Raw genomic sequence first — 26074 nt, 5'->3', positions numbered from 1 at the left:
GAATCCAGAAGTAAGTCAAACCTACAGTAATCCCTGTCCTCGTGAAGTTTACATTCAGTGTGAGGGAGATGGCAATAAACAGAAAAATGTGTAATGTGCTGGCGGGTAATGATAAGCCCGCGGATAACCATGAAGCAGGGCCGGGGACAGAGTGTGCCAGGACTGGGGCCAGGGCTTCTCTGGATGGGGTGGTCAGGGAAAGGCTCTCTGAGGGAATGACATTTGACAAAAGATGGGAGTGAAGTGGGGGAGCAAGAATTGCCTGAGAAGAGCATTCCAGGAGCAAGAGCAGTAAGTGATGTCCTGAGGTGGGGGCCCGCCCGGGTCAGAAGGAAGAGAAATGAGGAGAACGTCCTGCTGCTTCAGGTTCCCGCACCTCCCTGTCTGTTCCTGGCATTGAAAGGGTAATGAGAATAATGGCAAACACACAGCATCTATAATGCAATTCAGATATTAGCTCATTTAATGAAGCTTATGAGGTGAGACCCATACTGCCTCCAGTTTATGTGGAACCTGAGCACAGGACTCCCCAGCCAGGGAGTGGCCGAGTCAGGATGAGAAACCAGGTGGTGGCTCGGAGGCCATTCTCTCAGACACTGATTGCTAGGACATGAAATATCTTCTCTGCCCCACCCCTCCTGCACTGCTAGCTGCCCTTCAGTGGTGTCTTGTGTTCCTATCTGACCCCATGGCCCTTGTTTGGAATCCTGAGACTCTGAGAAATTACCAAAATGAAGGCCCTTATTTCCATACAGGCGTTCCAGTGCACTTCATCTCTGAAGTGTTGCCCACATCTCTTAAGTAGGGAGAAGGTTTTGGAGAGAGGTTCTGAAATGCTGATCAGTAAACTGCAGACTTGTTAGCAATACAGGTTCCAGGGCCCTGGACCCACTGAATCAAATGTTTAAGGATGGGGCCCAAGAATCTTCGTTTTTCCTCGGCACAGTCAAGTTTTACACTCAGAGTATTAGAACGTGTTCTAACTCTAATCATTAACAGCCAGGGCCCAGCTGGTGATGAAATACCCTTTGGAATGGACAAATAGGGTGAAAGTTTGCAGAAGGGATGAAGGGCCCAAACTCCAAGGCTAGGGTCCAGGGGCTGAAGCAGGGATGTCTGGCAAGAGAAAGATAAGATGTCAGACCTAGAGGATCCCAGGATGCAGATTTAGACACAGTGAGCGGGGCACGAACTCAGTTTGTCCCACTGACTCGCAAGTTTGGGATTAGGTCCTAGACTCATGGCTCGAACTGAATTATCTGACTGGGACTCAGGTTATCTTGGGCAGCACTGCCAATGGCAGGGCTGACTCCCAGGGTATTAGACTAGAACTTCTAAAACCCTCATCTCCAAGACCTAATCTTCAGGAGAGAGTTGGGGGCCACCCCACCAGGGAAGAGGGCTCAGCGTTGGAGACGCCAGCCGGCCTGATGGATCTGGGAAGGAACAAGAGTCAGGGGCAAGCCCTAGCAGAATGTGCATTTCCTTTTTTCTCAGGACGATCAGTTCTGTTCTCAAGCCAATTTCTTTATGAGCAATCACTCTGCTCATTTTGCTCTTAAGCATGTTTCTCAGTTCCTTTCCAAAATGTTGTGCATATTTATTAATTTGCTGAGCAAAACGGTCTGTCACAGTTTGGAGAACCTAATTTGTTTGTGAACATTTTAGTCACTTACTTCCCTTTCTCTCTACTATGAAAGAAAAAAAGTCTTGATATTCACATATTTCATTAGGATAAGCAGATTTGCAGAATTCAAAGAATATGTACATACATTGCGAAGGAATTCAGGATATGGGGAAGCACATTAAGAGATTGCATGATGGGTCGGCCCAGTGGCACAGCAGTTAAGTGTGCACGCTCTGCTTCTCAGCGGCCCGGGGTTCGCAGGTTCGGATCCCAGGTGCGGACATGGCACCGCTTGGCAAAAGCCATGCTGTGGCAGGCGTCCCACGTATAAAGTAGAGGAAGATGGGCACGGATATTAGCTCAGGGCCAGTCTTCCTCAGCAAAAAGAGGAGGATCGGCAGTAGTTAGCTCAGGGCTAATCTTCCTCCAAAAAGAAAAAAAAAAAAAGAGATTGCATGATTCCATGGACACACACTGACTGAGAAGTCCAGCTGAGAAGTTTCTTAGTCAGTATGAGTTTACAGATTTTGATGGTCCATGGGGAGTGCTGTCAGAAAGACTAGAGTTTGAGTCCTGGCCTGGTCACCTGGCACACTATTGTGACTCCCTAAGTCTCCCTGCCCTCTTCTACAAAGTGGAAGAAATAAGAATACCCAACCCTTCTTGTGTGCATTAAACAATATATGTCTTGGAAACATGGTCAGCACTCAATAAATGGTAGTAAGTATTACTGCACTCTAGTATTAGGGGAATATTTCTATTGACCATTATGGTTCTCAAACTCCAGTCTGGATTAGAATCACCCGGAGGCTTGTTGAAACACAGCTTGGTGGGCCCCCAGAGTTTCAAGTTCAGGGGGTCTGGGATCAGGCCCAGGAATTTGCTCTTCTAACAAGTTCCCAGGTGATGCTGACGCTTCGATTCAAGACCACGCTCCCAGAAGGCGACATAGACATCACTTGTTCCTAAGGGGTGTCTGTACTCACAGGAAAGATACCAGATACCAGAATCTGAAGAAAGGACTTAGTCCTCAATAATCCTTTCCTTCCTTGCACTATTTCTTTGATGCACGCTCTCATTCTGAGACTGTGATGAAGTTGCTCCTTTGTGAATTCTTTTGGTTTTTTTTTTCTCTTTTTAAAGATTGGCACCTGGGCTAACAACTGTTGCCAATCTTTTTTTTTTTTTTTTCCTGCTTTATCTCCCTGTACACAGTTGTATATCTTAGCTGCACGTCCTTCTAGTTGTGGGATGTGGGACGCCACCTCAATGTGGCCTGACGAGCAGTGCCATGTCCGCGCCCAGGATCCAAACCCTGGGCCGCTGCAGCGGAGCGCGCGAACTTAACCACTTGGCCACGGAGCCGGCCCCTGTGAATTCTTCCTCACTCCATTCTGAGGCTAGATGTGATGGGGCAGTGAAAGAGATCTTCCAGGAGAAAATACGCTTTTAGCGAGCTCTGCTACGAGGCGGTGGAGTATCATGGAAAGAGCGCTGGAATTCGGCTCCATCACTCACCTGCTCCCTACCCCTTAATCTGCTGTGTTTTCTTCATAGGACTTTTCACAATCTGAAATTACATTACTTAGTGTTTTGTATTTTTATTGGCTTTCTCTCCTAATAGAATATAAACGTCTTGAGTGCAGGGACTTTTTCTGTTGCATCCACTGTTTTGTTCTAGAGCCTGGATCAGTGATTTGATGCATGGTAAATGCTCAGTACACATCCAATGAATGAATCAATGAACAGAAATGCACATCAAGCCCCTGCCGCATTGTGCCCTTCAAAACCTGCTTCCATCATTAATATTAATAGTAACGTGTCCCATCATGTTCCAGGCACCATGTTGGGTCCTTTTCATAGATTATTTCATTTAATCTTTCAACAACCCTTTAAGGGGGGGTATTATTACCCCTGTGTTGGAGATGTGGAAACAGAAACTCACCAAGGTTCATGAACTTGGTCAAGGTCATTCATACTTATTCATTACATCAAGTGTATTCTCTTGCCAACAAACTGTCTTCCCTTCGTGTCTTTAATTGCTTAGAACTGGGATTTAGGGTCCACATTCTCTTAGTACTATATTTGTCTTCCCTTTAGCCTGCTCAACAATGGTCACATTTGGGCTTATACACTTGAGTAAGTCATTCCCTTCTGGGTCTTCAGTCTGCTTTTTGTTGACCTCCAGGTCAGCTCCTGCCCTCACAAAAGACTTCAGCAACTTTCCCCCTGATTTCTGTTCCTCTGAATCCTCTGCCTCATCCCCAGACAACTTCTACACTCTTCTCAAAGGGTCTCTCATATTCAAACCCCTCACTCAGCATACCTTGCCTCCTTCTGGACCAGCCTGGTGGCATAGCGGTTACATTCGTACGTTCCACCTCGGCGGTCCCGGGTTTGCCAGTTTGAATCCTGGGTGTGGACCTACACACTGCTTGTCAAGCCATGGTGTGGTAAGGGTCTCACATATAAAGTAGAGGAAGATGGGCACAGATGTTAGCTTAGGGCAGTCTTCCTCAGCAAAAAGAGGAGGATGGGTGGCAGATGTTACCTCAGGGCTGGTCTTCCTCAAAACAAAAAAAGAATATAGAAAACAAATGGATTGAGTCACCCCAATTTATTTCCTCTTTACCTCTAAACCCGTCTAACAGAGGAATCATCCTTCCAGCTTTGTCTGTCAGAGGAAAAAGTCTCCCTCCTCTAAAGCCAGCCCTCCCCGGGGACCACACCATCAGGGACTCCCTTTTGCTTCAGCATCTTCAACCTCTCTCCAGAGAATTCTTCCCCTTGGGCTACAAATATGTTCAAATGTTCCTTGATTTGGGGTTCCAAATCATTTTCCTCAGTTTGATCTGCCCACCTCTTCAAGCAACACCTTTGGCCTCTGCCTTCCCTTTAACTCAGACTTCCTTTTTTTTTTCCTGAGGAAGATTGGCCCTGAGTTAATATCTGTTGCCAATCTTCCTCTTTTTGCTTGAGTAAGATTGTCACTGAGCTAACATCTATGCCACCCTCCTCTATTTTATGTGGGACGTCATTACAGTGTGGCTTGACAAGCACTGCTAGGTCTGTGTCAGGGATCCAAACCCACAAACACCAGGCCACCAAAGCAGAGCATGCAAACTTAACCACTATACCACCAGGCCAGCCCCAACTCAGATTTCTTGAGAAAGCAATATGCCCTGAATGTCCTCAGCTTTCATTCTGTCAGTATAATTCATTCATTTAAAAATATTTCTCTAGAGCCTACTACTATTCAAGACCATGGGACACATAGTGAACAAAACAGAGACCTCTGGCTTTGTGGAGCCTGCACGCTGGCAGGCCCCTCCCCCGCCTCTGCTGAAACTGTTACTACTGAGCTTCCCAATGAACAATGGCTTTTTCCAGTCCTCGGGCTTCTGGTCTTCTGGCATTATTTGCATTGGTGACAACTTCCTCATTTTATCATCCTCAGCCCGCACTTCTCTCTCTTCACCTGTGCCTACTCCATTTATGCTAGTTCCTCCTCTCACACATACTGGAATGTTCTCCAAGGTTCTGTATTTGGTTCTCACCAGACTCCTCCTGCTCTGCCTGAGAGACCGTATTTGCAGCCACAGCTCCAGCTATCGTCTGCATGCTAATAATTCCCAATCTGCAGCGAATGGTCTCACCTTCTCTCCTAGTGCCACACACGTGAGGTAACTACATATCCAAGGGGCGCTTCCACCATAACCTGTCAGACGGTGATTTTAACTCTTTCTCCGCTGTCACAAACTCCTTTCTCTCTCAAGATGCATGGTACCATCACTCAGTTTCCTGCAGCTGCCATAACAAAGTACCATAAGCGGGGTGGTTTAAAACAAGAGAAATTTATTCTCTCACAGTTCAGGAAGCCGGAAGTCCAAAATCCAAGTGTCAGCAGGGTTGGTTCCTTCTGTAGAGCTCTAAGGGAAAATCTGTTCCATGGCTCTCTCCTAGCTTCTGGCAATTTCCAGCAATCCTTGGCATTCCTTGGCTCGCGGCTGCACCTTGCCAGTCTCTGCCTCCATCATCACATGGCCATCTTTGCTCTGTGTGTCTGTGCTGCTTCTCCTCTTCTTACAAGGACACCAGTCATACAGGATTAGGGCTCACCCTCAGCCAGGATGATCTCATCTTACTTTGATTACATCTACAAAGATCCCATTTCCAAATAAGGTCACATTTACAGGGACCCAGGGTTAGAACTTCAACATATCTTTCGAGGGGACACAATTAAACATATAATACTCACCTACTTTTTCGAGCTAGAAATAGAGAAATCATCCCTGATTTCCCTCCTCTGCTCTTTTCTCATCTAATCCATCATCAAGTTCTTCTGAATTTCCAGTAGAGACGCCTCTCGTCCAGCCACTCTTCGTGTGTTCTTCCTCCTCACTCAGGTCCACCCTCCACGCAGCCGCCAAGAGCAGCCTGTGTTACTCGGCTGTTTTAAAATGGCTGATGCCCCATTGCCTAGAGGACAAGTCCAGATGTGAGTTAGACACAAGACCCTTAACTCAGGCTCCTCTCCAGCTTATTTTCTGCCTTTTCTTTCCACGGCTCCCAGGCCTTAGCCACACAGAACTTCTAGACATTCCTCGAATGTATTACAACATTCTACCACTTCTTCCCAAGACCCTTTCTCAGGCTGTCTTCAAACTTTTACCATGAAATTTGCCATGTCGTAGAGTAATCACATATTTGTCTACACGTGTCTCCCCCAGGAACACCCCCAGCCACCAATTCCTGATTATGGTGTGAGCCTCTCTCACTCATCTATATTTACCTGGGGATTGGTATATTTCTTAGCAGTCACAGGTATCTGTTGAATCAAGTGGACCTTGGTTCTAGTCGTGGTTCTACCACTGCCTTTGGCCTTGGACAAATGGCTTCACTTCCCTGGTGCTCAGCTTCCTCATTTGTAAGTGTAGGGCATCTGTAAGATCTGTTTTCACAGCAATGTTCTGCAATTGCCCTGACCTTTGTGTGCTGAGCTGCATGTCCTAAGAGAGCTTCTCTCTTTTTATGGTCAGGAACAATCAAACCAATTGCAGAAGAGTCTGGCCATGCCACTGAACCAGCATTTTTCCTGAAACTCCTTTGCAAATAATTTTTCAGCAAAAGGCTCAGCTAGGGCGTAAGCCTCTTGGCGAGGTCCCAAGACATGACAGGAGAACAAGCACAGTGACTTGCTTTTGATGTCCTGGGAGCTTAGAGGATTTCTGCATTAACAAGAGAGACAGAAGGGAGCCTTCTGCCCACCAGGTAGCTCATGTTAGAATCATAAAATCTGAGGATTGCAAGAGACCTTCAAGGTCATCTGATGCTTAACTCTCCCATATGCGTTCATAGTACACATGTGGTTTAAGGAAATCGATAAGATTCGCTCCACTAATGTTGAAGAGAATGAACCAAGGTCTGTAGATGTTTCTCATCATCATAGGAGGAGCCACTGTTAGGACTCAAGTTCAAGAGTCTTGCCTCTGTTTTATGCTCAAAGCCACTATGTGTAAGGGAACAACTAAATTTTACCCTATTTGAATAAATAACATATTTAAGAAATTGTTCATTAAGCTGTTTAAGTGGACACCTCCGACAGACCATTGCTTTGTGCATTTCATTGCAATCACAGTGCGATTTATAGTCTGTTCCTGGGAACCTGGCTCTCACATGACATGCACCAAAAAGGAAACAAACAAGAAATTTTAATATACCAAGCCCAAGGCAACAATGTCAACTTTTTAAATGTCTCAGAAAAAAAATCATAACAACTGCTTGCTAAGAACAATTATAAACATTAAATTGCTGGAGAGACCCATGTTTGCGCCTTACATGACAGTCAGAACGGGAATGCTGTTGTCAGTTAGGGAGCTGTGTTTCTGGTGCTGAAAGACAAGGACTTTGTTTTGGCTTCGGGAATTTTATTGTTGAAGAGAATGCTGCAGGCATGTGTGGAATGTCGCATTCCACCCAGGGAAGAAATCCTCAGTTTAGGATACTTTTCATCAATATGAGCTTCCAGTTAATTAACGTAACAAATCTTTTTTTTGCTGTTGGGCCACATTATCTGAGTTGATAGAGATTTTCGATTTGTAAGGGCCTCCAAAGAGGATGATCATTGGGATAACATTTGCAAACATAAAATCTAACATTCAGAATTAATGAGGAAGCATTGAACCCCAGTAACAAGGCAATGTGCGGCAGCCATTCAGAAGTGTTTGCTACCATCTGCTGGCCAGAATGGAAAACTACAGGCAACATTGGGGAGCCCACCGTGGAGGTGTCACCCTGGGAGGCGAGGGAACATGTGGTACCTAAGTAAATAGGAACTGACTGGTCTTCAAGCGACAATGATGCAAATCCTGGGGGCTGAAGGACCTAAATAAAGGGAATGGTCTATTTAAAGGTAAAAGTATGAAGGTAGACTTTCCTCAGTTGACTCAAAAGGCCAAAACAAGGAATTCTTTATAATTTCTTAATTTTTCTGTGGTTATCTTTGAAGTCTGAAACTTTGGCTTAAAAGCTTAATATAAATACAGAAATTCTAGGTGATGGAACAAGAGACTCCAAGGTTCTAGAGGAACATGGGGTAAGATATATAGTAACCTCTCTGGGCCTCAGTTGTCTCATTTGTAAAACCAAAAATTACTAACCTCTCATCAAGCTCTTAGTCTATCTGGGTCTTCTTATCCTCCCTGGGCAAAAACAGCAATACCACTGGCTCCTGCTGGCTGGGTCATTAGAAAGACCAGCAGGGGGTCAGCCCCGCGGTATAGCAGTTAAGTTTGTGCGCTCCGCTTCAGGGGCCCGGGGTTTGCCATTTTGGATCCCAGGCGTGGACCTACACACCACTCATCAAGCCAGGCTGTGGCAGGCGTCCCACATATAAAGTAGAGGAAGATGGGCACAGATGTTAACTCAGGGCCAGTCTTCCTCAGCAAAAAGAGGAGGATTGGCAGCAGATGTTAGCTCAGGTCTAATCTTCCTCAAAAAAAAAGAAAGAAAGACCAGCAGGGTGACTAGGCCAGATGCTGCTTCTCAGATTCGAACTGAAGTTCAAAGGCACAATGCCTTTGGCTTAGATCAACTTTGAAAATAGCCATTTCCTTGAAGGTCAGTGATTAGGCTGAAAGCAAAAGCAAAGTGGAGAGGTCTGTGCAATCCCATAAGAGAGGAACTGGACAGCTTGATCCTCTCCTGCCCACTGAGGATGGCTTCCAGCTCTCTTGGCATTCCACGTCACTGTCAGCACCACCATGATCTATGCTTATCCTAGCAGGATTAACAAACTCCTCTGAGAACTGGAGGAAGAAGAGAGAGGTGGTCACACACATACACACGATGGTTATGGTTGGTAATTATTTTTCTATATAGTAAAGCTTATTAAAAATTACAATGACCCATGAAAATTCACATGGCACACATCTTAGAACCTAGATTTGGTTGCCTGCCCCTCATCTTATGGCCCCAAGACTTCTGGCTGAACAGGAAATCTTATGATTTTTGTTTCCTTCAACAATTACTTTCACCTCTGGCCTGGAATACCGACCATGCGCCAGGCCATGGCCGAAGCCCTGGGACTCTTCAGCAGTGAGTAACATAGTTCCCACCCTCACGGAGCACACAGTCCATCAGAGACAGAGACATAAAGCAGAAATTACAAGGGCAATGAGGATTAAGACAGAGGAGCGCAGGGTGTTCTGTGTGACCAGGGACCTGTGTCTCTTTCTCCTTTGTGCCTGCCCATATCACTGTTCCCTTTGACTATGAGCTCCTCGAAATCCTGGATGACTCCTAGTGCAGTGCTCCAACTCATTGCCACCTGAGAATAGACAAACCTTCCTTCTCCAGGCCATCCATCCAGAGGCCAAAATGGCCCATTTGGGTAGGAGATGACAGTTAAGAAAAGGTGAAACCCTGCATTCCTGATAACAGAAATAACCCTGGGACTGACTGGGAGTTGCAAAAGCATTAATCCCATGACATAAGAATTAGATCAGGTAAGTTCCCTTATCTGATAAATGAACCGATTCAGATTTCTTGTGAGAGTAGAGACATGACAGGTGTGACGGTTTTCAGAGTTAAAAAAGCAGAAATGAACATTATTATTGATAATATAGTAAAAAGCTCTCATGATCAATCATGTCACAGATGACTTAAATCTTTTCAAAATTGAGCCCATTTTAAAAAGTACCCCTCTTCCTAATCCTAAAATTGTTACCGGTAATTTTTGCCACCATCTCAGGAAATCTCATGCATTGTTAGAGTTTTAAAAATTTTTTGACAGGTGCTAATAATTGAAGAGATTCTAAATGGTCTTTTTGAAATGACTTGTTTCCTAGCATCCCCAAATTCAGAAGGAGTCCCAGTATATCAAATATCTTTGCTGTGACGACGCAAGAACTCTAAATCAGTGGGTTACCGGAATAAGGATTGCCAAGGTGAGAGAGCATATGGACTCACCCTATCGTGAATTTGCTAACCAACTTCCTGACCTCTGTCCAGTCTTTGTGCTGCTGTGAAACAGCTGATCCATTCTTACTGGGTCAATGCCATTAATGGGTCAATGCCGCCAATATTATCTCGCTTATTTGCCCACTGGGTTTTTTAAATAGGTGAGTATGATACAAACATGGGCGTCTTCAATGACCTAAGAATCAAGAGTTTACTTTCACATGAAACTTTTCAGAGATTTATCTGTAGAGAGCTTTGCAAGTGTATTGTGTAATTAAGAAACATGAGATGTAATCTGTGGTAGAATTTCATAAAGAAGTGTAATCAGAATTTCATTGCTAAAGCTCCCCTCTAATGGGTAGGTAAGAGTATTAACTGACTAATCGGGAAAATTATTTAATACATGCAAAAACTTTTGTGAATTTTTTATTGAAATACTAAAAACAATTATCGGGGAAATAGTAAAAAGAGTAGTCATGAAGTATTTTCTTTTCTCAATACTTGTATTGCAATTGAGTGCAGAATTGGGCATAAATGCATTACTTTCTTGCTTCTCTTGTGTTCCCTCCCTAGTATGGAAAGACCCTCTATGATAACTATCAGCGGGCCATGGCAAGGGCTGGGCTCGCCTCCCGGTGGACAAACGTGGGCACTGGCAACGCAGCTACACCGGCCCCGCCTTCCACAGGTACTGTGCAGAGCAGATATTCTGACCCCCATTCAAAGCTCAGAGCTTGTGTTCAGACGTATCCAACACATTTTATAGAAACAGAACTGTGTCGACAGTATACAGAATACATTTCTTTTCTGATGGTCAGGTTCAACATCTCCCCCCACACACCTGTATCTATTTCCTTATTAGTGACTTTTAGCAAAGCTTTAACCACTTTTTTCATGATATGCTTGTGGATATGATGGCGATCACCAGTTTAGGCTTAGCTAGTAGGGAGCTGTGTCTCATCACAGTACAAATGTTGTATTTGTCCAAAACTCCACTGGTACCCAGCAGACTGCCTACCCCAAGGATGAGATCATTTTCTGGTGTTTTGCTTCCATAATATCATGGCTAGAGCCTTGTACCCAATCCTGAGCATCACATTTTACAGGTAGTGTAACAGCTACTTGTTTGTATTTTTAAGACAGAGGACAGGACACTGAGGGATGGAGTAGATACTATGCACAGCTTTACCTATACTGCTATTTCTGGTTCTTACAATAGCCCAGCAAAGTACAGATCATTACTCCCACTCCACAATGGAGGAAACTGAAGCTGGGAGAAGCTAGTATCTAGTATCTTCTCAGTGGCTGAGCTGTAATTCAAGCACATTGTCTTTAAGATAAATAATGGTTGAAACACCTGGAACCATTTACAGCAGAAGAGTCCTGGTCATTGTTTTCCAGTGTTAAAGGATGGTCATATCAAAGACCAGGATGTGTGTTCTTTGCTACTTTAAAGTGTAAAACCAGCTTGAAAGTGTGGAAATTGCAGTAAGGTAGATTTGACCCAACATTTAAAAATATTTTCCTTAGCTGTGTCCGGTCTGGCTGCTCTGTGAAAGGTGAGTTTCCTTGAAGTGTTTATGCCAGGTTGTTTTCTGCAGAGCACTTATCACAATTTGTAATTATTTTATGGATTTGTTAACTTGGTTATTGCCTATTTCTCCACTACACTCTTAAGTCTCAAAAGGACAAAGTCCTTTCTGCTTGTTCCACATTGCATTCCCAGAATTTACAAGCCTGTTATATAATAAATATTTGTTGAGTTAATAAGTAAAGGGTTGCTGAAATTGATTGAAGGTTGGGTTTCAATGACTGTAGAAGGAATCCTAATTCTATCAGTCTTCAGCTTGAGAGGGAAACACCACTTGAAGCTCCTGGACCATCAAGTTTTGCCTTCCCAAGATGGGGAAGGCATCCTGAGACCACCTTGGGCATCTCTCCCAGGGGCATCGGCCTCCTTTCCAGTAAAGACTCCTGGACTCTTTCTGGAGCAGATACTGTAGCCTCAAGTCTCACTCAATGAGAGTGAGCCCATATGGCTCCAAGTTCTTTTTTGGGGGGCAACTCTAAGATCCCTTTCCTTTCCAAAGAATTTTTTTCTTCTGAGCATTTTTCTCTGAAATTGGGATCCCTTGCTTTAGCAAATAGTTGTTTCTCACCAAGCCTTGTAATTGTTCTAGTTATTTCTCACTAGCATCACCTTCCCTTTTATCAAGCTGACACATCAGCTATTTAATTATGAGCTGGACTGTTTTAGAACAATTGGGATACCTTGATTGGGATATCAGCCGTTTCCCAGACTTACACAATTGGTGTATTGCCCGGACAATCATACTTCACCTAGACAAGTTTCATAGCCTGGCTTGCCTGACTGAGGATCTCTCAGGAAGTGTTTGGCTTGTGGTCAGCAACCAGGAAGAGCCATATCCAATCAGGCTCTCAATGGACTCCTCCTTGGCATTCAGTTGTATTCATTCAGATCACAAACCGCCTCTGTGGTTCAGTAAAAAATATATCTGGTCTTTAGCCTCAGTTCCTGGCACAGCTGCAACAGCCCATGGAATTTCCTAAGTGATAGGAATGTCTTTGTTACGCTAATGAGGTAGCTCAGGGTGGGCTGCTGCAGAGCTTTAGGATGGGGACTGGTCACCAAAAAGACCAAGCCGGCAATTAGAGAGTTGGAACTTTCTACTGCCTGACCTCCGGGGGGCTGGAGAGTGGGGTTGGCCACGTGGCCAGGGGTTTATTCAATCATGCCTCATAATGAAACCCCAATAAATAGACACCGAGGCTTGGGGGAGCTTCCTGGTTGGTGTACAAATCAATGTACCAGGAGGCTGATGTGCTCTGACTCCACAGGGAAAGGGCATGGAAGCTCCAGGTTCAGGACCCTCCCAGAACTTGCCCTGTATGTATCCTTTATTATAAAACTGTAATCGTAAGTATAGCACTTTCCTGAGTTCTGTGAGTTGTTCTGGAGAATTATTGAACTTGAGTTGGGGCATGGGAACTCCTGAATTTGCAGAGGGCTGGTGAGAAGTGGCGGGGGTCTGGCACCTGAAGTCGAGGCAGTCTTGCGGAGGTTGAGCCCTTAAAACTGTGGAGTCTGATGCTAACTCTGGCAGGTCGGCATCAGAACAGAACTGCAGTCCACCCACTTGGGGTGGAAACAGAGCACCCTCCTTCCAGGCCCTTCGCTCTACCATTTATGTATATATGTCAGAGGTCATTGGGGATTTGGGGATGCTATGAGATGCTATTATGATCGGGTACCCACAGATCCCATATCCAGCCACACGCATACCTCCTGTGAAGTTCCCAAGAAAAAGAGATATATATGCAAGGAACCATGGCACACAGAATTCTACATTTTGATTAGCTGGGCTAGTGTCCATAACTGCTAATTCAAGGTTCTCTGGAAGAACATGCTAGAGCATGTGGTTTAAACTTGAAGCCTGAAATAAACCTCTCTCTTGCCTAAGTCTCAGACTTAACACTAGCCAGATGCAATTGTAACACCAGTGATTTGAATAAAAGGAGGAAGAAAAAGGGAGCAAGAGAGGAGGGAGGGAAGAAGGAAGAAACGAAGAGAAAAAAAGGACTGAGCCTGCCCTTTACCCACAGTGACTCTGCCCACTGTTAACCTAGTAAATGTAGAGAGTGAGAAAAGGAGAGAGTGGTAAAGAAAGGGATTGAGACAACCTTTTCTCCCAGAGGGCTCTACACACAATAGACACATTGATTCCACCACAGATCTGTGGCCACCAACCACACCTGGGCCCCTAATACTACCTATCAATCTTAATATGTTTCTCTAGACCGGAGGTTCTCAACCAAGGGTGACTTTGACCCCCAGGGAAGATTTGGCAATGTCTGAAGACGTTTTTGGTTGTCACACCTTGGGAGGTGCTCACATCATCTAATGGGTAGAGGCTAGGGAAGCGGCCTCTCCTACAGTGCACAGGGCAGCCCCGTACAACAAAGAATTTTCCATTCCAAAATGTCAATAATGTTGAGAAAACCTATTCCAGTCAACGTAATCTCCTAGTTTCTCTAATTGTTTCCAATGTTCTTCACTCTCCTCAGACTTTCAACCCCTAACCCCTTTACTCTCAGCAGAGAAAATGGACCAATCAAAGGGGAACTCCTTTAGCTTCCCACCACCAAACCCAACAACTTATCTGCATCTACACCCATCCTAGCCTGTGTCCATTATGTTACCGCCTATTAAGGGCCAACTCTTCCACGCATGCTCTGGTCCCCTATTCTGACACCAATGGGGGTACTGAGGTATAACTCTGATGCTGACCACCAGGGTTAGCTCAGACCCCACAGGTTACGGCACAGTCCCCAACAAGTCTGCCTTTTCTTCAGACGCCAGCCACACTTCAGGGGCCCCAGGCCATTCTTCTGACCTAATGGCTACTCCCTACATGGCAACTGACAGAAATCCAACTCGATCTAGTTTAAGTAACAAAAAGTGAGCGGGAGAGATTTATTAACTCACAAAACTAGGAAGTCTAGGGGTAGGCTGCTTTCACGCACAGTAGGATCCAGGGGTTAAGTGATGTTCTCAAGATACTGTTTCTTTCTTAGGCACTGTCCCCATGAGGTGGCAAGGATTGCCACCGACTATCTAGGCTTACATTTTTCACACAGTCAGAAATCTTAGTATAAAGAGAATGCACCATTTCTGAAAAAGCAGAGGGCTTCATTTCATGGTCATTCCTAAACCGTCTTGCTGTGCCCAAGAGGATGCCATCCTCTTATTTGCCAGGTTGAGTGGTGGGATTGGCCCTTCGCAAACCATGTGGGTTAAGAATGGGGGGGAGTTGGTCCCCCCTTAGAATGCACTTGAGTCCTGTAAAATATGTGGGGCTCATATATGTTTAATAAACCTCCAACTCCTGATTCCTTCGAGGACTCCTAGTGAGACATCATTGTGGGAGAGGCTGTATTGCTGCTTGACAGCTGGGACTACTAATACAGAGAACCTATGACAACCTAGATCCCTAATCATTGGCACCTACACAATATATGGGTTTTGTGGGTGCCCATGGGTTATCTCAGGATGGGGCAGAGAACCCATGGAAAAGATTGGACCTCCTGGTAAATGGGAGGATGGCAGCTGGGAGCATTTGGGAGATTACTATAAAGGTGTTCTCACAGACTGGTAAACACCAGGACATCCCAGTTACATAAAATGTACACTATGTTCCTGAGAAATCAGCCTGTGTATGTGTTTGGGCAAAGGAAGCAAAAAGAAAATATCATTTGTACCCTTTAAAGAAATATCCCCAATAGTTTTCAATATTCAGCTTCAGTTTCTGTCTACCTTGTACAAAGGTGATTACATTATATATAAAGAAAGGATTCTGAATACGTACTAGAGGGAGGAGGAGAAAAAGAACAGACCAAAGGAAATGAGAATATTGAGCACTTTGCAATCTAAGATGTTGAAATCTCCTGGGCACAGTATGGGACGGTGCCCAGGCCTTATGAAAAGTCGTAAATATAAACGCCTTAAGGCCTTAAGATGTTTACACCTGTTACCTCCCAACCTCCAGAGCAAAGATTTGGCTAATCAGAGAGACATTTAATAAGCCTTAGACACAGAGTGATCTCGTGTTTACGTGGCACATCACGTACGTTCTGACAGCACGGATGGGGCGTGTGGAGGACGTCAAGCGAGGCCCTCCTCTGAAGAAGGAGGCAGCTGTCCTTGCTGGATGAGGAACGTAGATTTTATAGTGAAAAATGTGACAATAGAGACAGCTGGTATAGCCTGTTCCAATCTTTTAACGGTATAGATGGACATGAATTATCTTTTTTATTCTGAAATATTTTCAAACTTACTGAAAAGTTGCGAGAATAGTACAAAGAACTCCCGTGTGCCCTTTACACAGATCATCAGTAGTGGCTCTGTCACATGTGCCTTGTCATTCTCTCTCCCTACTCCCCCTTCTGCCTGTGTATATTTTTCTTGAAGCATTTGAGAGTAGATTGACTATATCGTGCCCCTTAAATCTTCAGTGTGTATTTCCTGAAAACAAAGCTATTCTCTTACTAAGCATAACACGGTTATCAAATTCAGGAAATTTAATATTTAATACTAATAGAATATTGTTACCTAAACCACATTCTATATCCCAGTTTTGCCAGTTGTCTCAGCAATGCCTTTTCTAGCGATGTTTTTTCCTGGCGCGGGTTCCATCCAGGATGCATACTGCATTTAGTCTCCGTGGCTCTCTAGTCCTCTTTCATCTGGATTGTGTCCTCAGCCTTTCTTTGTCTGTCGAGACATGAACAGTTTTTAAGAATAAGGGCCATTTATTTTATAGACTGTCCCTCAATTTGGATGTGTCTGATGTTTCCTCATAATTCATTTCAGGTTATGCATTTTGGCAGGAATACTACGTGAGAGCTGTTGTGTCCTCCTCAGGGTGTCACCATCGGAGGCATTCAGTGTCCGTTTCCCCCTCAATGGAAACATTAATTTTGACCACTTGGTTAAGGTGTTGTCCAGTTTGTCTCCTGTACAGATTTTTGATCTTAATAATTTGTAGAGAGCTACTCTGAGACTCTGTAAATATTCTATTCCTCATCAAACTTTACCGTCTTCCCAATCTCTTGAAGTCCTTAACGGCCTTCTTTGAGCTTTATGTAGATTAATGGGGTTCTCAAAATATTAGGAAAATATTTGAAGAAGCAAGTAACAGTCATTTCATAAATATTTGACATATTAGCTGGGACTGAGCATAGCCAAACCAATCTCGGAGTCCACTGGGGGAGGAGAAGAGCTCATGTCATAGGCTGGGTGACAGTTCAGTTGCTGGAGAAATGGCGTCCATATGTGGAGCTGACCATCCTCTCCAGAATGTTCTCTGAGGAGCCAGAGAGATAATATACAGCTTCTTCTATCTGAGTCTCTTAAAACTGTGAAACCTTAGTTAGTCATACTTTTGTTGGAAAGGGCAAAAAAAGAAAAAAGTGCATATCAGGACTCTCTGGGAAAAAATCTAATTCTAGGGTATATCGGGGGTCTGCACATTTTGCTCAATGCCCTCTGCCATTTTTGTGCCCGGAATACTTTCTGTGGAGGATAATGTTCAAAAATCGTTCCTGTACTCAGCATGGTATGAAACTCCATACATACATTTCAGAAAAATCTTCAACAAGAGAAATTTTTTTTAGGAAGAGGTTTTCAAGGTGTAGTCACCCATTACCAAAAAGTTTTTCAAAGCAGAACATACTCCTCGCTAGGCCCCCCCCAAAGCAGATTTTGTAGCCTGTATAAGGCATTCCCTTTCCAGAAGGTTTTGCTGAATCTCATGAAGTATTTGCCGTAGAAGCCCAGATTTTCCGTAAGCCCTGTGTAGCTGGGAATCCTCCTCTTTTGCTTTGAAGATATAAACTGCTCTATAGTTTCAGATTAACTTTCAAGAACGTTAAACATGCCTTGCCCACTCTTCTTGTCTCTCTTCCTCCCTCTCAGGACTTAAAACAGGCACCGCCCAGGCCAATGGTCAGATTCCCCAGGCTGCACATTCTGTGAGCACTGTTCTCAACGAAGCAGACAGACAAGTTGACACGCCTAAGGTAAGAACAGAGAGCAGCTGACACCGCTCTGTCAGACTGTCACCTGTGAGCCCACGTTCTAAACCATTGGAACACTGCTAATCACTGCTCTTTTAAAAGAAGAAAATACAGTTCCAACAACTAAGAAGGCACTGTAATTTCATTTAGATAATTGTTTTATTTTTTTTTTCTGTCTTAAGGTGACATAGGCTAGAGTGGAAAGTTAGAATCAACTATGATCACACTGCTTCAGGAAAATGTAGGAATTTTTTTTTAATGCTGTGGATTGGTAAATAGTTTTAACCTAGCTACATTTATTTCGACGGAGTGATTTTCTTGGTTGAGTCAAGTGGTTTCAGCACTCTCTGAAAGTGGCACCTGAGTTTTAAGCCCTTGGGATTTTTACTTATTTTTTCTGAACAAGAGCAATCAGTTAGTAGGAAGCCCTATGTTAAATGCTAACTGGGCCCCAAACCAGATTGGAAGATACTAAAAGGGTTCCATTATAACATGTGCATCTTATATTATTCTGTTATTGTTCTACACACATCCTCAGGGAAAGGGGAAGGAAAACACATTTTTAAAATAATAACCAAGGGGCTGGCTCAGTGCTGTAGTGGTTAAGTTTGCGTGCTCTGCCTCAGTTGCCCAGGGTTCATAGGTTCAGATCCCGGGCATGGACCTACATACCACTCATCAAGCCATGCTGTGGAGGCATCCTACATATAAAATAGAGGAAGACTGGCACAGATGTTAGCTCAGCAACAATCTTCCTCAAGCAAAAAGAGAAAGATTGGCAACAGATGTTAGCTCAGGGCCAGTCTTCCTCAACAAGGAAAAGAAAAATCAAACTGGTATAATATTCCTCATAACTTTTTTCTCACTAGAGGAGATTAATGAAGAGTCATTTAAATATATCTAAATATTGCAGCTAAAAAGGATCATTTAGTTGGTGGTCCAATAGGTAACATCTAAATGACTATACAAGTTCCATTTAATATTTCCCATGTGTGATTCAAAGCAACTTTAAATAACTATACCTTCAGTAATTTTTTATTTCATTCATGCCTTCATTTTGTCCATCAGCCAGTGGTGGAAACAATTTAGTCTTGTACTTATTGGACTTCTTATAATCTTTGACAACCATTGCAGACCTTTAAAAGTTGTTTCTCTAATATTTTTGTTTTCTTCTCGAGTCTGATGATCTCCTCACACAGTATACTTTCAGCTATTATAATTTCCATGATTTCTATAATGCCAACTGAAAAGAAACCTTTTAAAATGCTAAAAGCAATAAAAGGATCCCAGAATAGAAATCACTTAACTGTGTGTGAACACCAATTCCCAAACTGCCTGTTCAGAAATTAAAAAAAAAAAAAATACATCACCAGTTAATTAGCTTATCATGCTAAGCAAATAAACTAAATAGAATAGAAACTCAATCATAAGGCACCTTGTTAGGAAAAAAAACTTCTAAATTTAATCTTTAGTGGTGAGAGGTTATTAAGCAAAGAAAGAAAGAAAATGAAAGCCTGATAAAATGTAAATTGCAATGATAATTATCACTAAAACAGAGGGATTCAATTCAGCTGCCTGAAACTCCTGGGGAAGTTGCATTATAGAGATATAATTCATTATTATCTGTTCCACTGTTGGCAGAAGAACTGTGCTTCTGTCAACCTTTGACCAAGTTTAGCGTTCTGGTTTCTACCAAGAACACAGGCATCAGATTTCATTCCTCAGAACCCACTCACACATTTATCTCATTTGATCTCATCATAACCTTGAGACATAAATAATAATAGGGCTTATGATGTCTGTATAATACCTGATTAGCCAGCCAACTTTCACACAGTTAAGCAAAGGTAAATCTAAGGCTATAGACCAGGTGTGCAGATTCCTGGTCCACCCCCTGCCTCCCTAAAAGCCCGTGAAGCCAAAGGGAATGAAGCATATAATTACGCCTTCCTGGAGCCCACAGTCTTGGGAAAAGGCACCTTTGTTCTCAGCCTGCAAGCAAGGAAGCACTGACACCAGAGAAGGCAGACGATTCTTTGCCAGGAGAGAGATCCTTTGTCCTCAGGTTTGCACAAAGGTTAGCTGTAGCCTAGAGAAAACCATTTCCAATTTCTTTTTCCTCTCCATCTTCTTTGTGTTAAAGTAGGACATTTCAGCCAGGAGATTTGGGGAAGGTCTGGGGACCACCCCTGTGCCACTGAGAGTATGGTACAGGAGCATAACAATTTTACTGGCCACCTGCTCCTGACAACTGAGCTTCCCAACCAGCTCAACTCAGACCAAGAAAAATGTTAGGGCTGCATGTGCCCTGGACCCTGTGGCTTGTCCTGAGAACCAAGGCCTGAGTGGGACCGCCAGGAGAGCCATTTTGCTTCCATTTTGAGTTGCCTTAGGCTGACTGTAGGGTAGGTGAAGACTGAGGTAAGCCCACAACTAGCTAAGCTCTATACCACTAAAGCTCTTTTAACGACAGCAGTAACGCCTGTGTAAGGCGGTTCCGAGGAGGTAGACGTGTAATCTAAACATCCTAAACACCTCGTTGAATAGGGCAAAGTCTTCCAGGTACAGAAGACGTCGGAGATTAGCACCAGGTAATACCGTTAAATAATAATGTCATTATTGGCAATAATGTTAAAGGCCACGTGGAGTCGTTCTATCCCAGAGCGAAGATGACCTAGCTCATGAACACCTGCAGTCTCAGGGACTGAGGGATTGGGGCTCCCCCCACCCCAGGGGGCAGGCGCTGCCTAAAGCAGTGAGATCTTATGCATCAGTGGAAGTGTCAACCCCCAAGGTGGCTGTGTTGTCAAGAATAATGCTGTTGTTGCTTTCTTGAAGGACAAGAAGCCAGCCCTTAGTAACCACGACCCAGGAACGCCCAGGGCCCAGCACCTCCCGAAGTCCAGCCTGCCCCCGCCGCCTCCGGTGCGACGGTCCTCAGACACCGGCAGCAGCCCGGTGATGCCCGCCAAGGGCGCGGCCGGCGGCCTCCCGCCCCTGCTCGACGACTCCCTGCCGCCGCCCCCGCCGCCGCCGCCCCTGGAGGACGACGAGCTCCTCCCGCCGCCCCCCGATTTTGACGAAGCGCCCCCGGACTTCGTGCCTCCCCCGCCGCCGTGGGATGCGGGGGCTTCCTTGCCGCCGCCGCCGCCGCCCCCGCCCGCCCTCGCCCCCGAAGCCACGAAGCCGTCCCCCGTTGTCGCCAAAAGGCCTCCGGTTCCCCCAAAGAGGCAGGAGAACCCAGCGCCGGCCAGCGGGGGAGGGGGCGGCGAGCAGGATTTCATGTCGGATCTGATGAAAGCTCTGCAGAAAAAGAGGGGCAACGTGGCCTAGGGAACGGGCGCGCGCCCCTCTAACCTCAAGTGCGTCTCCGCGGCTCTGTTTTCGTGGCGTCTTGTTCATTCTCGGTAAAATATTGAAGTGTTCAGACTAGAAATGATGCAAAACGGCTCACTGTTGCTGCAGTACATTCATAGCCATTAACCTAGCACCGAATTTAGAATATTTGCCTAAATGGACATATCTTTCCTATGTATTTCCTCTTAATGGAATTTATCTTTCCTCCCAAGTTAACTAAAATGATGTATGTTCATTTTATGATGTTCAGAAGCATCAAATTAATAAAAGTCAAAAAAATTTCCTGAAGACGGTATTTTTAGAAATAGCGGTGTATGTAGTGTGATGTCAACACTATTTCATAATATACTTGACGTTTTAAAAATAGGTTTCAAAATCCAATGACGTCTAAAGTCTTGTTGATCTTGACATAGTTTCCATTTCCACCTCCATGACCTTCAGAATTTTCAGAAAAATCAAGAGAGGAAAAAGAAAAACACAGGAGAGGCAGAGGGAATTCAGTTTTTTTGAAACTGGTCGCTCCATTGGTTGAGGTCCTGGACACAACGCTGCTCTGTTTTTGCTTTTCTAAAGGTTGAATAACATAGTAATTGGGGGGGAAAGTTATTTAGATAGTTTTTGGATTCTCTGCTATTATACGGCTCTAAGTATGCTATAAATAAAAAGTCAGAGACAGGAAAAGGCAATTGTACATATTCTTCAAGCTGCAATGTTTTCTCTCAGATAAATTTAATGCTCAATTTTAATAATCAATTTACCTTAATTTCCTGTTACCCTTCTCTCTTCTCTTTCTAGTTGGCTTCTGAGAGTCCTTTTAGATTTTCTTAGTTTTATTTCCATAGTTTTTTCTTCTTTTTAATTGTAAAACACTTCAAAATCTTCTTAAAGTGGGTAGAAAATAAATAACTAATGCATTATTTTCTGCTTAAAGAAGATGATTAATCTGATATTTTAATATTTGGAAAAAAGTAAGCTCTAAATTGACATTTAAAACAAAAAAGTCGATTCAGATTTTAAAACCAAAATATTTAGTAACTAAAACTGGTAAGGTGCTCTAAATTTTTCCTAAGCGTGTGCCTAAAATAGGATAGAAGGTAAATGATTTATATTCAATCTCTCATGCACAGGAACTCTTTCCCATTTGTTTGTGTTTTATGATGTTCTTTGATGTCGGATGCAGTAAAAACATAGCTTTTCTGAGACCTGACCGAAGCCTGGTCGTTATGCAGACCTCTGGGACAACACAGGAAAGGTGTTAATGGCATAATTTTGTTAGAGACTGATTTGGACATTTAGGGCTGAGGAAGAGAGGTAAAACAAAGGGGCCACACGAGGTTGTCCAGGTTGCTCTAACCTGACCTCTGGTAGTGAACCAATCATATAGGGTTCAGGACAAAAGATCCCTCACAAGGATTATCTGGATCTTACTTACCTTGATCAAAATTACCACTTGATTTGCAGATCAGGAAATGCATTAAGTACTTGAGAAGAATAATTTAGAACCCAGTACCACTATAATCCAAATAGTGGTATAGCCAACCCTTGGCTGAGTTTATTTCTGAGGATAAAACCTTAATGGCACTTCCTGGCCCTATCTAGAGAAGGAAGCTACCCAAGAGAATTAACTGATTTTGTGGTCAGAATACTGATACCATTTTAGTGTGGACCAAAGGGTTGAATGCACTGTCTTTCCATTCTTTGTTTGCCTATGTGATGGGTCCAATTTGATCTCTCTTGTATGAATATCCAAGAGGAAATCCAGTATTAAGGCCTCTTTGGTCAGGAATCTTACAAATCTGGGCTGCTTTTGCCTAATCTTGGGGGGAGAGTTTGCTTTCAACAGGCCCAGGCACCAGATCAGGAACTCTGTGCAATTTTCACTCAAGTGGCACAGAATCTCTGTGTCTTGCAGAAAGGTCTTCACGCACACTGCCTATACTTGAGCGACACTACTTAGGTCAGCCCTGAAAAGACTCCAGAATTTGTTCTCCTTTTATGAAAAGTTTAGTCACAAATACAGATGTGGGGGAAGTACAGACCCTCGGGGGGAGTCAGGGAGAAGGAGTATGGGATTAAGATAGTAATCCTATATTGTAATTCATAAAGACGACAGAATTTCTTGCATAATGTTGCAATCAGGGCAAAGACCCAGGTAACAGAATAATTGCAATTAAAACCACAGGCTCTGATCAAGTTTACAGAAAACAGCATTTAACCTGCCACGTGACGGAATCTGATAGAAGATTTTACAGCAGATCTCAAAAGGGGAAATGAACATTTAAGCTTCCACTATGTGTTTTACATATTTTATTTGATCATAGGAACAATGGCTGTTATGATACTGAAATTATCAAATTCAATGATAATCGAGCCTTTAACATTTGTTGAGACTTCTTTTATGGCTTGTTTCATGGTCGGTTTTTATAAACGACCCATGTATGCTTGTGTACAATGTACTATACTTGTTTAGAACAAGCTTGCTAAGCACGTTGCTCAAATCTTCCATAGTCTAATATCTAATATCTAGTCTGCTTGAGCCGTCAGTTACTAAGAAGGATGTGTTAAAATCTCTTTCGAGGGGCCAGCCCAGTGGCATGGTGGTTAAGTTTGGCCGTTCCACTTTGGCAGCCCCGGTTTGCGGGTTCAGATCCCAGGCTCACACCTGTGCCACTCATCAGCCATGCCATGGCGGCGTCCCACAGATAAAATAGAGGAAGATTGGCACAGATGTTAGCTCAAGGAGAGTCTTTTTCAGCAAAACAAAAGAAAAAGAAAAGAAAAAGAAAAAGAAAAAAAATCTCCTTTGAGATCGGTCAATATCTTTTACCTTTTCTGGCAACTTGTGCTTTACATATTGTCACTTTATTAAGCATGAACAAATTTATTTATATATTTTCCTGGTGAGTTGAACCATATATCCCTGTGTAATGCTTTTTGCTTGTTTATATTCATACAGATACGCCATCTTTTTTCAGTTATTTGCCTAAAAAAATCTTTCTGTTCACTTACTTTCAAACTTTCTGTGTCATTGCATTCTAGGTTTGCCACTCGTAGGTGGCACGTCAGTGGGTTTTGGTGTGTTTATAGTCCAGCACTTGCTCTCCTTCAAGTGGCAAATTTATTCCTTTTTATTATTATTATTGTGATTATATATTTGTAGGTGTTTTTAACGTCTTATTTTGTACTTTCTATTCGTCTGCATTTTTCTGGTTTTTTCTTCCTTTCTGATCTTCTTTTCATGTGATCAAGGATTTTTCTCCTCCATCTTTTAATCTTCTTACTGGAAAGTTATACGCTCTGTTTCTATTTTACTAGCTACCTAGAACTGAAGACATCCATACTCAATAAAGTCTAAAGATGAACAGCTTTAACCTGGACAATACAAGGACTTTAGAATACTTTAATTTCAGTCACACACACACACATTCACACTCACACAACTAATTGTTGTCCAGTCTTTGAGTTATATCTCAAGTGTTTTTTTTTCCCCTAGAATGTCTTTCACACTCATTCTTGAAAAATGGTTTCACTAGATACAAAATTCTGGGTTGACAGTAAATACTCCTAGTTCTTGGAGAAGATTGGCCCCACTGTCTTCTAGCTTCCACTGTTGCTGTTGAGAAGTTGGCTGTCAAATTATCATTTCATTTTGGTCATCTTTTGTTTCTCCGCTGGATGATTTTAAGACCTTTCTTTGTTTTGGATGTTCTCACACGGTGGGTCTAACTGTGGGTTTCTTTTTATTTAGATGCTGGAGAATTTATTGAGGCTCCTAAATCTAGAAATATGCAATTTTGCTATTCTGAAAAATTTTCATATATTTTGTTTTCAAATATTGCCTCTCCTTTTTCATCTCTGGAGCTCTAACTGTATGTCAAGCCTTCTAACTATCCTTCATACCTCTCAATTTTGTATATTTTCCATTTCTTTATCTATTCTGGGTAAACTAATCAGACTTAATCCCCACCCACCAATTCTTTCTTCAGCACAATCTAATCTGTGTTTAAGCCCTGTGCATTGAGGGTTTTTCTTTATTTTAATAGCTTTTATTTTTTAAAGCAATTTTAGGTTCACAGCAAAATTGAGCAGAAAGCAGAGTTCCTGTTGCTCCACATTCTCACCAGCATTTGGTGTTGTCAGTGTTCTGGATTTTGGCCTTTCTAATAGGTGTGTAGTGGTATTTCATTGTTGTCTTAATTTGCAATTCTCCAATGACACATGATGTTGAGCACATTTTCATATGCCTATTTTCCATCTGTATATCTTCTTTGGTATGGTGACTGTTCAGATCTTTTGCCCATTTTTTAATCAGGTTGTTCATTTTCTTATTGTTTAGTTTTAAGAATTCTTTATATATTTTGGATAACAGTCCTTTATCAGTATGTCTTTTGCAAATATTTTCTCCCCATCTGTGGCTTGTCTTCTCATTCTCTTGACATTGTCTTTCACAGACCAGAAGTTTTTAATTTTAATGAAGTCTACCTTATCAATTTTCTTTCATGGATCATGCCATTGGTTTTGTATCTAAAAAGTCACCGCTAAACCCAAGGTCTTCTAAATTTTCTCTTATGTCATCTTCTAGGAGTTGTATGGTTTTGCATTTTATGTTTCAGTCTGTGTCCATTTTGACTTAATTTTTGTGAAGGATATAAGGTCTGTGTCTAGACCTTTTTTTTCTTTTTTTGCATGTGGATATCCAGGTGTTCCACTGCCATTTGTTGAAGACTGTTTTTCTCCATTGTCTTGTCTTTGCTCCTTTGTCAAAGATTAGCTAACTGTATGTATATCAGCCTGTTTCTGGGCTCTTCATTCTGTTTCATTGATCTGTTTGTCTATTCTTTTGCCAATACCACACTGTCTTAATAACTACAGCTTTATAATAAATAAGTCTTGACGTAGTCAGTCCCTCAATTTTGTTCTTCATTATCGTGTTGGCTATTCCAGATGTTTTGTCTCTCCATATAAACTTAAGAATCGATTTGTCAATATCCACGAAATAACTTACTGGGATTTTGATGGGATTGCATTGAATCT

The 26074-nt window shown here is 43.0% G+C and overlaps 1 protein-coding gene and 1 long non-coding RNA gene across 5 annotated transcripts in view; one reads left to right on the top strand and one right to left on the bottom strand.

The window, feature by feature from the left end:
• Nucleotides 1-21328, top strand: part of APBB1IP (amyloid beta precursor protein binding family B member 1 interacting protein) — a 101947-nt gene extending 80619 nt beyond the window's left edge. For 2 of the 3 annotated variants that reach the window (XM_070600895.1, XM_070600897.1), the window contains 4 exons: nucleotides 9976-10074; nucleotides 10661-10775; nucleotides 17583-17686; nucleotides 20522-21328. In XM_070600895.1, coding sequence (XP_070456996.1) covers nucleotides 9976-10074; nucleotides 10661-10775; nucleotides 17583-17686; nucleotides 20522-21016 — 813 coding nt within the window. In that variant the 3' untranslated portion in view covers nucleotides 21017-21328. The remainder of the gene's footprint in view (nucleotides 1-9975; nucleotides 10075-10660; nucleotides 10776-17582; nucleotides 17687-20521) is intronic. The other variant, XM_070600896.1, reaches the window with a different exon arrangement.
• LOC139080448 (uncharacterized) lies at nucleotides 5462-16379 on the bottom strand. Of its 2 annotated transcripts, none has more exons than XR_011534966.1 (3): nucleotides 16218-16379; nucleotides 5886-6106; nucleotides 5462-5783 (listed from the first exon to the last, which is right to left on the bottom strand). It is a non-coding gene; the product is annotated as an uncharacterized lncRNA (long non-coding RNA). The 2 variants fall into 2 exon arrangements; XR_011534967.1 differs by lacking the exon at nucleotides 16218-16379 and adding an exon at nucleotides 6420-6548.
• Nucleotides 21329-26074: the final 4746 nt, after the last annotated feature.

The sequence above is a fragment of the Equus przewalskii genome, chromosome 30, assembly GCF_037783145.1.
Source record: "Equus przewalskii isolate Varuska chromosome 30, EquPr2, whole genome shotgun sequence".
NCBI lineage: Eukaryota > Metazoa > Chordata > Mammalia > Perissodactyla > Equidae > Equus > Equus przewalskii.
This window is presented reverse-complemented; position numbering and strand designations above follow the sequence as displayed.